The sequence below is a fragment of the Hoplias malabaricus genome, chromosome 4 (genome assembly GCF_029633855.1).
Source record: "Hoplias malabaricus isolate fHopMal1 chromosome 4, fHopMal1.hap1, whole genome shotgun sequence".
Taxonomy (NCBI): Eukaryota; Metazoa; Chordata; class Actinopteri; order Characiformes; family Erythrinidae; genus Hoplias; species Hoplias malabaricus.
In genome coordinates this window covers 18,798,146-18,812,741 of record NC_089803.1, presented here as the reverse complement: position 1 = coordinate 18,812,741, position 14,596 = coordinate 18,798,146, and the positions used below count along the sequence as shown (strand labels likewise).

Genomic DNA, 14,596 nt, shown 5'->3' with positions numbered 1-14,596 from the left:
GAGGAGGAGAGCTTCACTGTGTGAGCACTGCACTGAAAAAGCACAGTGTGTTGAGTTAACTTCATTCATATGTCTACGTTAGTTTCCCCATGAATAAAATTAGTAACTGGCTCAATGTGTTTTATTATTACAGTCTTTAGTTTTGGGCCACTTATTAGTCCAAACATCACGAAACGTTCACATTTGCAGAATGTTTTGCAAATGACCCATTCATTTTATCCCAATATGGTAAACCCTGTTTATTTGTTTTTGTAACATTTTAAATTCAGCAAATAAACTGTAATTGTGAATAAAAGTGTTCAGAAATGTGTTTTCTATAGAAAATATTTTAACTTATTTTCACTTGGAAAATCATCAGAATGTCTAATGACCAGATGTGCCTTAACTTTCTATATCACTATAAAGTGCACTATGGTGTCACTGAATGCTTGTGATATGATTACATTTTATTCATGTGGAACAGAAGTATGCATTTGAATCAAGTAAGTTCAAAGCACTTTTTTTTTTTCTTTTTTAGTTGCGCCCTTTGTTTTCATTGCAAAGTCTATGCTGGGAACAACCAGGGTGATGATGTCATGGGCAGGACTGTAGTTTCCTGTCCCTTCACCTCCGGATGTCAGTGGTCTCAGGGTCCTCTTGCTCAGCCATGGCAGCGTCCAGACTAACCCTCCGAGAACCCTGGCCGCGGCCCCTAGGATGGGCTCCGGAGCCCCCTTTTCCAGGCTTCTCTTTATCTCCTTGCCGCGGGCCTCTGGGGTGATCATGTTCGGGATGCGATGGTCCAGCTGGACGTCGTTCAGGACTGCCCGCTGGTGGTGCTGAGGGGCAGAAGCTGAGACTGTTGCACAGTGCACCCCAGTGCTGCTCACACTGTGCTCGCACACTGCGACCAATGGCCTCCTTCACTTCTTCTCCACAGCCCAGTAAAATATTCACCAACTCCACGTATGGCCTGAGGGCAACCAGAGCTATAGTCATATTATTGAAAAAATGGCGGTCAGAATACCATATATTATCTATACATACATGTTAATACCATAAACCTTGGTAACTATCATGTTATTAGATAACTGTGCTCTTAATTGACTAATGTTCCTACATTTTACAATTATGTTGGCTTCTACTGAGATGCTACACACACAAGTTGATATCGGTCTAATTAACTGTTACCAACTTTTGTAACACAACCCTATTTGAGCTGGACTTTGACTGGGCAACCAGGAACTTTCTCATCACAGTTCACTACACCTGAGTCAAGGAATTTCACTGTGGAAGTGGAGTTGACCGGGCGTAAACCTGATCACTTTTCACCATGGTGACAGTGTTTGACTAGGCCTGAGCCTAGTCGGTCGTGTCTGACCAGGCCTGATTTTTTTTAACCACAGATGTGCAGTTAAATGGCCCATGAGCTGGGGAATTTCTCACTGCAGTAGCGGTGTTGACCAAACCTAAGTTGGGGACTTTCTCACCATGACTGTAGAGTATGCCTGGCCCCAGGGATGAAACCTATAAATCAGTCCCTGATAGGCGGGGAGTTAAGTATGTCTTGTTTGTTGTTGATATCTAAAGTATTCATGAGTTGAGAATGATTTTATAAAAGTTTACAATTATTAACATACTATAATTATGATTTATGTGCTACCGATTCACTCGCCAAAATATTTGAGTGTAGGGGTAGAAATTTCAAAAAAGCAAATGTGAAATATTTAAAACGATCACGAATATGCATTTTTATTTTTCTTAGTGCATGCTATTTACTAGAAAGCAATTTAAATGATCAAATATAAGCATGTGGGTCCATCCTATTAGACTGAAGTCAGTGGTGATGAAGTGGTAGCTTTTAATATGAACATGCCCATGCTCAAATTTCTAGCCTACACATAAGTTAGTTATAACCTCTAGGTTTTGTATTATAAGTGGTGGTGTGGCAGACAGTAGGGAAAAAAAGTTCTATTTGAGAACATATTTAGCTGAGCCAAACCACTTTGTGTAGCATATAGAGTAGAATGTTAAAGTTTGGGCACCCTTAGCCAAATGACACATTTTGTTGTTTTACTCCAATTTACAATCTGTGGCTAATCAAACATAAAACACATTTTTGGCAAATCCCAAATTCATGGTTTCTTTTATAAATTACATTTGGAGTCAAAATTATCAGTATGGCCTGTGCAAATGTTTGGACACCCTAAGTGTTGCAAAAACTCAGTCATAAAAATCAATCATAAGGCATGCCATAAATTGTAATTAGGATATGTCAGCTGAATCCAGTTTCCAAGCTTCATAAATTCTTTAACTCTTCAAACCTTGTGCTAACACTAAGTAACCATGAGCTCCTCTAAGCAAGCATCAGAAGATCTGAAAATGAAAATAATTGATGCCCACAAGGCAGGGAAAGATAGCCAAGCATTTTCAGCTTGTGGTTTCTACAGTGAGGAATGTTATTAACAAATGCCTATTCAGGGGGACTGTGGAGGCTAAGGTGAGAGCTGGAAGACCAAGAAAACTTTGAGAGAACCGCTTTTAAACTTGTAAGATTGGCAATTCAAAGCCCCCATATGACTGATAAGCTGAGGCAGGAGTGGTTATCCACTGTTCAGCATTGCATGCGCAAACATAATTTCCATGGAAGAATGATTTATTATTTAATTTTTTTCATCTTCTGTAACCATTACATCCTATTCAGGGTTGCAGTGGGTCTGAAGCCTACCCAAAATCACTGGGCGCAAGGCCTGCCTGATCCTACCAGCAACCACCTCACAAAACAGCATTTGAAGTGTGCTACAGAGCATCACAAGATGAGTTTTGGACTCAAGTGTTGTGGACCGAAGAAATCTAAATGGCCACAGAAAAAAAGAACTGCATTTAATCAAAAGAACAGCTTGCCAGATGTAAAGCGGTTTTGTTGCCAGTGGCATAGGCAGTATTGCACAGAAGGAATGAAGGATGGATTCGACAAAATGCCAGCAAATCCTGGAAGTAAATAACAGTCCATTTATTAACAGGCTTATGCTGAAAAGAGGAAGGCTTCTACTAAAGGGATAATAATCCAAAATATACCTCAAATTCCACCATGGACTATCTAAAGGGACTCAGAGTGAAGCTTTTGTAATGGCCCCCACAATCCCCTGACTTTAACATTATATACAGTTTATGGATAGTCATTATACAGGTTGAGTGCAAGCTGACCAGAAAAATGCCTCTTAGATGTAGTTTTATGCATAGAATAGCGGTAAAACTCCAACTACATTAATTACCAGAGTAAATGAGCATTAGGATTTGCCAAATGTGTGTATATATATATATATATTATTAACTCTAAGCCCTTTTCACACATACACAGTAACCCAGAAATGTTCCAGAGTTTATCAGAAAGAGCTGTGTGTGTGAGCACAAAACACCTGCAATATTTTACTCAGATTTTACGCAGATTCTAGACCACAAACCCCCTAGTAGAGACTCTAAGTATAGTCCGAGTCGGCATGTGTGAAAAGAGTTGTTAAAGGGGATGGCTACGATTATGGGGAAATGCTGTTCACTTGTTTGTGTTCAGAAGTGCTATGTCTTTTATGGAGGAGCACTATGATTGAGCATTCACTGTTTGAATTACCACAGAGACTCATTTGGTACTCAATTTGTTCATTTTTTTGTAGCACTTTAGGTGTGTGATAGACTTTCAAGTGGTTAGAATGGTCTCCTGAATTTAGAGTCAGCTCCTTCTACAGCAAAAATAACTCAATATTACCCATCTATGGAGCAGAAATAGAGCAATCATAAAGGGGTGGAAAGTTCACTTCTCTGCTACAAAAGTCTTCTTAATTCATGCTTTTCAACATTGGTGGTCTCTTCAATGTCTAAACTCCTCCACTTTTCTGCCATAAGCAGAGATAGAAAGCCTAGCATAATGGACCAAGGTACTTTAATTTTTTTTTTTACCCATTTACAGACATTGGGGCTTCATAAACATGCAAACAGACTGTAGAGCTAGCCAATTCTTAGGAAACATCCTCAAAATATTGCCTTTAATACTCTACAGTTTCTCCTTCACACACTGAACAGCTGCAGCACACAGAACATTTCCCTCTGAGAACACCTCTGACACACCTTCTGTGTGCTGCACGTGTGAAAGGACAACTCTGGGACATCTCTAGTTTATTACTAAATTTAAATAACAATAATTTGGCCAACGTGCCCAGGCCATCCCATACAAATTAACACACAAATGTATGGCTACAGTGTAATGAATGCATTTCAAAGGCTAAGCACGCCGATTTTTACGTCCCCAATTTGTTCACCTCCCACTGCTCTCTGCCATTTTTGTTTCCCTTAACAGTTAAGCTTCTTTGAAAATTAGATTTATCAAAATAAACATAGGTATGTGGATTAAACCAAATTAGAAATTACTAATGCTACAGTCCTCTCAAAATTAAGTCTTCAGTTCCTGGAGAACATTTTAGCATAAAGAGGTGAAAGTGGTGTGAACGTGGTACACATTTCAAAGTCACTTAATGTAGAAATAATGGTCACATTCATATTACAGAGCATTATGTAACACCAATGCCATTGGAATGGAATGTGACATCTGATTTTTTTCAGTGATGCTTCACCACAAAACTGAACCTTTTCCACTCTGATCTGAGTCAGCTTCATTTGTGTTCCTAGATTAGATACACATTATCCTCACTCAGTATGAGGTGTATAAGCATCAGCCAAACTGAAGGTAAAATGTGAAAATGGCACAGATGATGAGAAATATGGGTCACCTTCAATGTAAAGTGTCAAGACAGAAAGATCGGCTGTGAGAAATATCAGAACAGAGCAATAAGGCTCATAATCTGAACATGGGCTGTAGTGAAGTGGAACCCTGCTGCTCAGCTGCTGTTCTACTTTCATGCTCTCAGCGAGAGGCCTGCAGCCTCAGACTCTGCTCCTTGCTGCCTCACGCCGCCTCACAATGGCCGTGAAAGAACCTACTTTTTCTGCCCTAAAGGCAGGATCTCCAGCTGGGCTACACTGCAGCTCAGCGCTCCATTAAAGAGAAAACTGCAGTGGAACGTTATGTCACCCCACCAGTGACAGCATGTACCTTTTTCATGAGACCATACAAAGAAGCATTTAACGACCAAGCCCTAATGGTTCCCTCACTTAGACCATTATTCAATTCCATATGCAAACACCAGGCAGAAAAACAAATCCACCAAAATATTGCCATCATTCTTTTGTGGGCCTTTATTTAGCCGCAGCCGTCTTTTTCGGGTGGAAAAGTACCCGTTAGCTAATTGGGATATAATCTGCTCTAACGTACAGTATATGGCAGTTTTGGGTGCTCAGTGTCTGTCTTTGTTTTATACAGACAAAATCAAAGGAACATTATGCAGTAATAGCTGAGTGGCATGTTTGTTTGCATAAAAGGTTCATGAGCTCGCCATTAAATGGCGCTTTGTGTAATGAAACGAGGACATGCAGGGAGCAGAATGAAAGGGTGGCCTGTAGCTGCGTGTTGAGCAGCACTCACCCTTTAGGGAATAAGTCCTGGAAGTGGATCATCTCCACGATGACATTAACGTTGTCCTTAGCCGCCGAACACAAGTTGTGTTTCATGTAGCATTCGCGCTGCAGCTGGAAAACCATGTCCTTTATGGCAAGACATTTTCGACTGATGCAGCTGAATTTGTGCCTTAGGCCATGCGCCATGCATTTAAGTGCATCTTTGATGAAGGACTTTCCCTGCGAACACAAAAGATTCACCTTTGTTACCACCTGACATCATTGCAATTATGGCCCCAACTGATATGAAACTGTTGTAGCTAATAATTATGATAATCAAAATTAGCAATTCATGTAACTGTATACTCCACAATCTTCTCAGCTACCACATTCCTTAAATCCAAATAAATAACAGAAAGTCTTGCACAGTGATGTGCTGTAGCCCTGTTGAAATAAACATGAATTATAGGCAGTTATATCAATGAATATCAATATTACTTTGGGTATATCTATACATCGATCTGGCCCCAATAGCACACAGGGCATGTTTAAAGAGATTAATTTACTCTTTTAAACAATGTATAACGTTCTGTTTATATCATAAGACCAAATGTTAAAAAATAATACATATTTTACATTCATAAACTCTTCTTGATTTTCATTAAGCTGTCTACAGTTATCTGTCTCACAGTTTTCTTGTCAGTTTTAACATTAAGGAAATCATCGGCTACTGAACAAATGACTGACACATTGAAGTAATATGACCTACCCACAGAATAACATCAACACTCCCTGCTACGTCAGCACCAGCTGTGGGTTTTGCATTTCAGTAGCAGTTAGCAGCTTCATTTTATGTCTCTGTGACAAATTGTGGATTATTAAAACACATATCTGTTAATACTATGTTACTAAAATAGAAACAGCCAGAGTAACTGCCTTTGCTGGCGCTTTGCCAGTTTCCAGCAAGCAAACTTTTGTTTTGAATTCAAGCATAAAATTCATTTGCTTTTATTCATGAGTGTCCCTGGCAAATTTTTTATATTTGAAAGTGTATAAATGTTTTATTTTAATGTAAAAATGCAAAGAATATAACTGAAAAGCACGAGTGCAGCTGTCTTTAAAAGTTGGGACCCTTGCATCTGCTGGCCTAACATGAACCACTGCAATTCCTGAAACGCACGTACGTGCTCATCTATGTTTTAAGGTTATGATCCACACTGACACAGAGCTAACAGCATCTTGAGACTGCGTTTCAGACTGCATACTCTCCGCTGTCTATCCACCTGCACCTCGTGAAACCTGAGCTGAGCCTGAAGCACTGCCAGTCACAGAGAGCAGTGGAGCACTGAGGGGCACCAAAGAGAGAGAGTGGCAAAGAGGAAGCACTCAGGGAGAGAGATACAGAGGCATGGAGGAAGCACTAAGCAACGGAAAGAAGCAACCAGGCGCTGCATAGAGAGAACATCATTGAGGAATCACAGAAAAAGAGACAACAAGGGGCCACAATGAAGGATCATGTAGAGTAAGACAGTAGGAGATCAGAGAGAGAGAGCAGGGCAGTTAGGGATCACAAAGAAAGTAAACAAGAATGAAGGGCTGTGTAGGAAGATGCAGTGAGGGAACACAGCGATGGAGACAACTTTGGTTGCATGAGAAGCAATGAAGAATCAGAGAGATAGTTAGGCAGACAGAGAGACCATAGAGCTGAAGAGAGGCTGCCTCTCAGTGTGTTTTATTGTATTATACTGAATGGTAATAAAGGAAAATGTGCTGTATTATATGGTGACTGGCATGCTTGTGGCTATTGTGCTGGCTTGGAAGCTAACAATCGTTTGGCTATAAAGTGCTAGATCAGCACATATGTCACTGATTTTCTATTCAGTACTGTACAATTCATATTTAAATGTATAACTATTTTCAAAACCAGCATTTTCTCAAATTAGCTTTACACAAATCATTGTCCTAGCCCCAAAAGGGCAAACCAATTTCAGCAACTGAATTTATTTGTATCAAATAAGGACACTATCATAGAATTATTTCTTGATGTAATAACCTTTATTTTAAAGCTTGGCAGATTTTTAATTCAGAATTGATAATCAAGAAATCAATATCATAAATGTAAGTACTGTAATTTGTCGTAAGTACAATATTTCTGTATATAACCCGCTGGCTTTTTTTTCTTCTTGATTTTCATTAAGCTGTCCACAGTTATCTGTCTCACAGTCTTTCTTGTCAGTTATTATAGAGTTCATTCATTCATTATCTGTAACTGCTTATCTAGTTCGGGGTCGCGGTGGGTCCAGAGCCTACCTGGAATCATTGGACGCAAGGCGGAAATACACCCTGGAGGGGGCGCCAGTCCTTCACAGGACAACACACATATTCAATCACACCTACGTGTGTGGACACTTTTGAGTCGCCAATCCACCTACCGTGTGTTTTTGGACTGTGGGAGCACCCGGAGGAAACCCACGCGGACACAAGGAGAACACACCACACTCCTCACAGACAGTCACCCGGAGCGGGAATCAAACCCACAACCTCCAGGCCCCTGGAGCTGTGTTATTATAGAGTTAATAACTTTTATGTTAAAGCATGGTAGATTTTAAGAAGAAGAAACGGCTCTGTAACTGCCACTACTCCCAGTATTATGGTGGATTCACACTGGAAAGAAATCTTGGTGAAAATAACAGAACTGAAAGTGATTACTCGATTCATACTTTGCTGTCACACGGTGTGGATCATACATAGCAGAGCTACTCTGCCAAATTTTCCGTAGCTTTCTGAGTTTTCCTCCAGAGCTTCTGCAAATGTTATATGCAATAAGGAAATATTGTGAAATGGGTCAGGCATCTTTGCATTTCACTTTCACAAAGAAACTTTACATGATGTACTGACTTATGATCAGGGAGGGGCATCATAGTTAGCAAGATCTGAGTGGGTTTTGCTTTGATCACAATCATGATGTGATTATTTATATGGCTGTGATGCAGTGCAGAGACACCAGGTAGGACGAGCAGTGGTCCCCGAATAATGGCTGAAATGTCCATGTCCGCCTGATGACACCCACTATCAGCCTTGGGGTGCAAATGCAGCAGACAGTTCTGGGAGAGCGTAGTGTACAGCCACTTTTCAGACCAGCTTTGGATTCGACATTAACAAATGTCCAAAGCAACCTTTAAAAGCAGTATCTTGGACGGACCAAATGTCCAAACATCTAGCGAAACCAGCAGTTGAGGAGATAAAATCGCGCTGGGCATACTTCATAGCAAAAAGATTGATTTCATATTTAATTCTCGAGGTTTGTGTTTCATTTCTGTCACATAGAACTTGTCCTTTATGTTTTGACAGCAAAGTAATTGCATGCTGCATGGGAGCTGAGGTTTTCTCAGTGCTATGGATGTGTAAAATAATCTATACGTGCACTGGTGTAAGAACCTCAGGGGTTGGTGGTATAAAAAAAAATAGTGGACCCTAATGCCTGAATAGGAGACAAGAGGAAGAGGAGAATTGTGGGGGATTTCATTAAATGTCTGCAGTTGCAGGGACAGTAGCGCAGTACAGCTCTTAAACACACTGTGCCGCATGCGCAGTAGGAATGAACTGGATGTTAAAGCTAGAATGGTCCAAGCGTAAAATCTCTGATATATTTGGGCTGTTTTTGTGGATTCAGGTTTTTATGCATGATTTCAGAATTTGCAAGATGTTCAGTACTTGCCATGACATTAACAACCTATCGCGCATTTCAGCTTCACATTGAATACATGTATATTACAATGCATCTGTAATGTTGCAGCATATGACAAATTCAGTATTTAAGTATGTTTGGCTTTAATGTGTAGTCAGAACACTACTGTACTCTACCTGTGAGTCAAACTTGCCGGCGTTGTGCAAGAAGGTCATGCAGATCTCCTGCAATCCACGTATTTCACATGAGTTGTTTTCGAAACATTCAAACACGCCACAGCCCACATCACCAGCATTCACCAGACAGTGCTGGATCTCAGCTGAAAGAGAGAGAGAGAGAGAATATGATTTGTCACTTGGAATAAGTCTAGAATGACCCTATACTTAAGTTATTCCACTAAGCTTATAACCTAAATATGCCTGCAAATATACAGACGTATCCAGGACAAATAATACGTTTCGTAAATAATGTGTCTGCCAGTTTTAGTATACAGTTTCAGTTTATTTTCAAGTGCTTAATAACTTTGATTAAAAATGAATTAAATCAAAAAATCTAATTAAAAATGTGTCATAACTTCCTCTGGAGGCTGTACAAACTTATTTTCACTGAAAATATTTATCCAGGAGTTTTCAGTATTTTGCACACAGCTGTATTTGGTAAAACAAATTACTCCCGATGCCTTTTTATGTCGGAGGCTTTTACTGCTTGAGAGGCTTGCTGAATTTAGCGAGAAATTAAGTTAAACAGCACGTGAGCGTAATGACACAACCTTTCACCTCACATGCTTGCTCGCTTGGAAGGCGCTTGCTTAGGACCTATTTTGGGCCTTGTTTCTCCCCTGAAAATGTAAGAACTGTATTTAGAGGACAAATTTAGCATAGAGGGAGCTCTGATGTAATTAAGGTATGCTATTAAAGTCCATCAAACTGGGAGGCATTTGGCAGTGGATGCCAGAGCTGTGGAAAAGCAAGGTTAACTGTATATAGGCCAGGGATGAGATTGCCTTTATGTCACTGGGAGAATGAATATGTTGTGGGACAGAAAAACAAAACAAAACAAATGTGATGTTTGTTCTGCATCATGTTGGAGACTAAAGTTCATTACTTCATTATTAACTGCATCATGCTCAGTGCCTGCAGTGTAATTAACAATACATTATAATCCTAGATGAAAAAATACAATATAGGGTATCAGACTGTATATAGTTGGAGAAAGTGTATTAAATGAAGACACCACTGTATCATATTTATAATATGTATTTTGTGTATCTATACAATTAAAAAAGCTCTCTGTACACTGGATCTGGCCAATGTACAAGGATTCATTGGAGAAGACTTTCTGGTATTATGCAATTTCCATTAACAAACACAGCCAAATATGTTATTTCAGGTCTGTCTATTTACAGTAAGGCTCTTCTAATTTTAAGTATTAGCCAAACCCTGTCTGAGATCATGGTGAAGGTGATTCTTGAGAAGCATCACGTCTGCATTCATGGGTGAAACAAATTAAGGCAATGTAAAATGGACTGTCAAAAGGCCATATATTAACCTAACACCTAACACAACTCTTTTTAATTAGATTCATAATAATTAAGTCACCAGCATGGGAAAGGGCTGTTGTGAACTGTGAGAGAACAACAACCTCACACTCCCTTTTTTTTTTTTTTAGGCTAGGAATCCTGTTCAGCTTCAGAAGTGGGCCAAAGACAGCCGACCTGAACCATCCACCCAAGATAACGACGATTGGCCACTTGCACACGCGGTCAAAGCAAACAGCAGGTTATTAGTTTGACTGAAGAAATGGTTGCTGTCAACAGAAGGACCCTCTGTGATGGGGGTGGGGGCAGTGAGCTGAACTTTTGGAGCGCTCAGGAAAAGTGAGCCGCTGTCTGCACTGCTTGTGTTGGCATTTGTGCGGGAATGTGCTTGGATCGTACGAGCTGGCCACAGCGTGCATTGAATTACACAGCGCTGTGACCGGCTGAGGGACTCCTGCATGCAAATCTGCTACAGATCAGTCCCTCTAGTGTGCAGAAAAGCCATGCTTCACAATCTTACAGCCAGGGGGATGCAAGGGGAGGCCCAAGAATCACCCCTCCCTTGGAAAACTGCCTCCCTTCACATCCCCTGTGGATTAGTGCGATAGATTCCCTGACCTGATAAACTGTTATGTGATATACTCTGAGATCAGGGTCAAATAGAAATAGATTAGTTTCATCTGTATTTGAGATTTATTTTCAGGGTGCTATGGGTGTATAAGGAGCCCTTAAGTCAACCAGCATTACAATATGGTTGTATTAAGCAGTCCAGTGTGTAGTGTAATCCCATTTTACAGTAAACAAATATAAAGCCAGAGATATATATCCCAAAAAAAGGTCTGATTACACTATAAATCAGACCAACATATAACAATTGGAACAATTGTCTGTAACCAGTTCAGGGTCAAGGTGCGTCCGGAGCCTACTTGGAATCACTGGGCGCGTGGCGGAAACACCCTGGAGGGGGCGCCAGTCCTTCACAGGGCGACACACACTCACACATTTACACCTTTGGACACTTTTGAGTTGCCAATCCACCTACCAATGTGTGTTTTTGGACCATGGGAGGTAACCCACATAGGCACGGGGCACCAATCTCCTCACAGACAGTCACCTGGAGTGGGACTTGAACCCACAACCCCAGGACTCTAGAGCTGTGTGACTGCGACACTACCTGCTGCACCACCCCCATATAAGCAGTCTAATTACAGAATTAACTAAACCCACAGGTTACAATAAAGGCTTAATGTCCTAATACACAAACTAAACACAGATATTAAACTTAGAGGCAAGGTGCAATACATTTGATAGAAAAACTGCCAGTAGAATCACAGTGTGCATTAAAACAAATGAGGATACATGACGCTTAATTACACGCTATTTAGAATTATGGCTACATGAACATATAGGCAGTTTAATCACAGTATAAATCAAGCAAGTTACAGTCATAACTGTGTGAACACACAAGCAACCTAATTACACTCAAAATTAAACCACCGAGTTAAAATTTGGGGTGTATGCGCAAATGCACATCCTCCTTTCACTATAAATGAAACCAAGTTACAATCTGGGCTGTGTGAAAAGTCTGATTATAATTATATATGTATAAATTGAGCAAACAACTATACAACCAAGACTAAATGCACAAATCAGCAGTGTGATCACAACATAAATAATAATAAAAACTGATTAAAATAAGAGACATATCCTAATAGACCGCCATGTCAGAGTTTACAAGGAACAAACCAGTTACAGTCAGAGCTATGGACAACTAGACAGTCTTATCAGAGTTTAAATTAAACTCAAGTCTTTATGAGCAAAAAGAGTCTAATCCCTGTAATCCATGTACTACCAGGATATTATGTCACAGCCAAGGCTATGTAAGAAACGTGTAGTCTAATCACAGCATACATTGAACATTGAAGTACCAGTCTGGGCTGTCTGAACAAACGAGAAGTCTAAACACATTGTAAGACGAGAGATCTGAAAAGCCCTTTCCCCTGGGTTGAAAACATTTTTACACTATTCAAGCTCCACTTACAGCCAAGTGAAGCTCAGGGCCAAGAGAAGCCCGAGATTCAGCCAAAGTTAAGCTTACATTTAAAGAAATCCCAGGGCACGTCTCACTCCTTTCCCCTGTATTCTTTTACTCTCTAAAAGACATGCACAGAAAGTGAGTAGCCAAGTAGCTGGCCCAAGGGCAGAGGCTTTAGCGTTGATCCACTTTACCAAATAGACGTGTATGCAATGGGAGAGGTCATTGCATCACTTGGGCTGTTCCTTCCTGCTACGATATAAGTTGTAGCAGTTGATTAGTTTTGCTTAGAGCTACGGCTGAAGGCACGGTTTAATCGGGCATTTTGCATGGAGTTAGCATTATGTAGATACACCTCAGTATTGCTACGTCCACCAGAAAAGAGCATTTCTAACGTACACAAACACACACATACGCCTCAGAGAAACGCCACCGTATGCATTACCTATCTTTGCCTACCTTGTGCCGTGCTATTAATAGTTTACGAAGAGATTGAGTTGCAGTCTCCGTTTGGCCGCGAGCGCGCGCGTGCATTCACGGTAGATCACCTTCCTCCCTTCAGGAATGGAAAAAACGCAGTGACATGCGATTCAATGCAATGCAAGGCGATGCTACGAAAGAAGGTGCGTGTTTATTGGCACGCGCGAAGAAAAACCTTAAACACCGAGTCTTGCGAGAACACGTGCCTGGAGGCGGAAGGCTCCCCATTTGTCTCTGTGTGTGTGTGTGTGTGTTTAGCGTGCGTGTGCGAGGGTGCTAAAAGCATTAAGAGGCGCCCATGATTTCCCTCACGTCCGCGTCCACGCGCTCGCGCGGATGCTTTCTGCCTTGTAAACCCAAATAGAAAGGTCCCCCCAAGGGTATTTAGTTAAGGCAATGCTTGCATATACACACAGCCCCGATCATCATCTCAATGCATAACGTGTCCTTTGCAAGGATCAGTGGTTCTTCTCAGAGATGAGAAGATAGGAAACCTGTTGTAAAAGGTTCTTTAAATGCTTCTGTTTGTTGCACCCACAAGGGTTCCACTATTCCTACGAATGAATGGGAAAAAACACCCCTCTTTTTTCTGTACAATAGCTACAGAGCCCCTTTTCGGCTGAGGAGAGCGTACCTGTGTTGTGCAGCGAAAGTCGTCCTTTCTGGCTCGCCGTTTTCTCCGCGTGTCCCTCGTGCGCGTCCGCAGTGTCCGTGCCGCCGCGCGCAGTCGACACGGAGAGCACGAGCAACAGCACCGCGACCAGCATTGCTGCATAAAAGAGAGGGAGAGAGGAAGAGAGATGTACGATGTGTTACCGGACGCGAGAGTTTTAGCGTCAGTGAGCGTGGAAGCGCGCGCGGTTTGCCGCCTATATCTCGCCGCGTGTCACTGTTTGATGAATCGGTGAAGCAGGTGTTGTCAGCCGCCGCGCCGTCAGCCAATCAGCAGCGCCGAAATCCACCTCCAAGTTTGAGGGGAGTGTCAACGTAGAGAGGGAGAGTGAGTGGCGGTGGGGTTGGTGGTAGTAGTGGTTGTGTAGAAGCAGCTTTAAAAACCCACACTCACTCCCTTACGTCGTAGGTATAAAAGAGTAGCAGACAGACAGCTCCAAACTCTGCCACTGCGTTCTCTACAGAAGTGAACTAAGCTTGTACTTGACTCAGAGATGTGCGTTGGTCCCACCCACGTCTATGTTTTGCATACAAGTGGCATAAGGGGAAAAGTTAAGGTATGAAGTAAACTATATGTATTGTATGTTTATGTTTTTATGTAATTGCCCTTAACGTCTATATATTCGTTAGTTATCTAGTAATTAGCTTTTTAGTTCCATGAAAAAAATATATGAATTTTTTCCTGAAAAACTAAAATTTG

At 41.2% G+C, this 14,596-nt stretch overlaps 1 protein-coding gene across 1 annotated transcript; it reads right to left on the bottom strand.

Moving 5' to 3' along the window:
• Window positions 1-519: 519 nt before the first annotated feature.
• On the bottom strand, window positions 520-14,297 carry stc2a (stanniocalcin 2a). Its single transcript, XM_066668651.1, has 4 exons — window positions 13,859-14,297; window positions 9,349-9,491; window positions 5,513-5,724; window positions 520-952 (listed from the first exon to the last, which is right to left on the bottom strand). The coding sequence occupies exons 1-4, from the start codon at window positions 13,989-13,991 to the stop codon at window positions 604-606; spliced, it is 837 nt and encodes a 278-aa protein (XP_066524748.1). The 5' UTR covers window positions 13,992-14,297; the 3' UTR covers window positions 520-603.
• Between the last annotated feature and the right edge of the window lie 299 nt (window positions 14,298-14,596).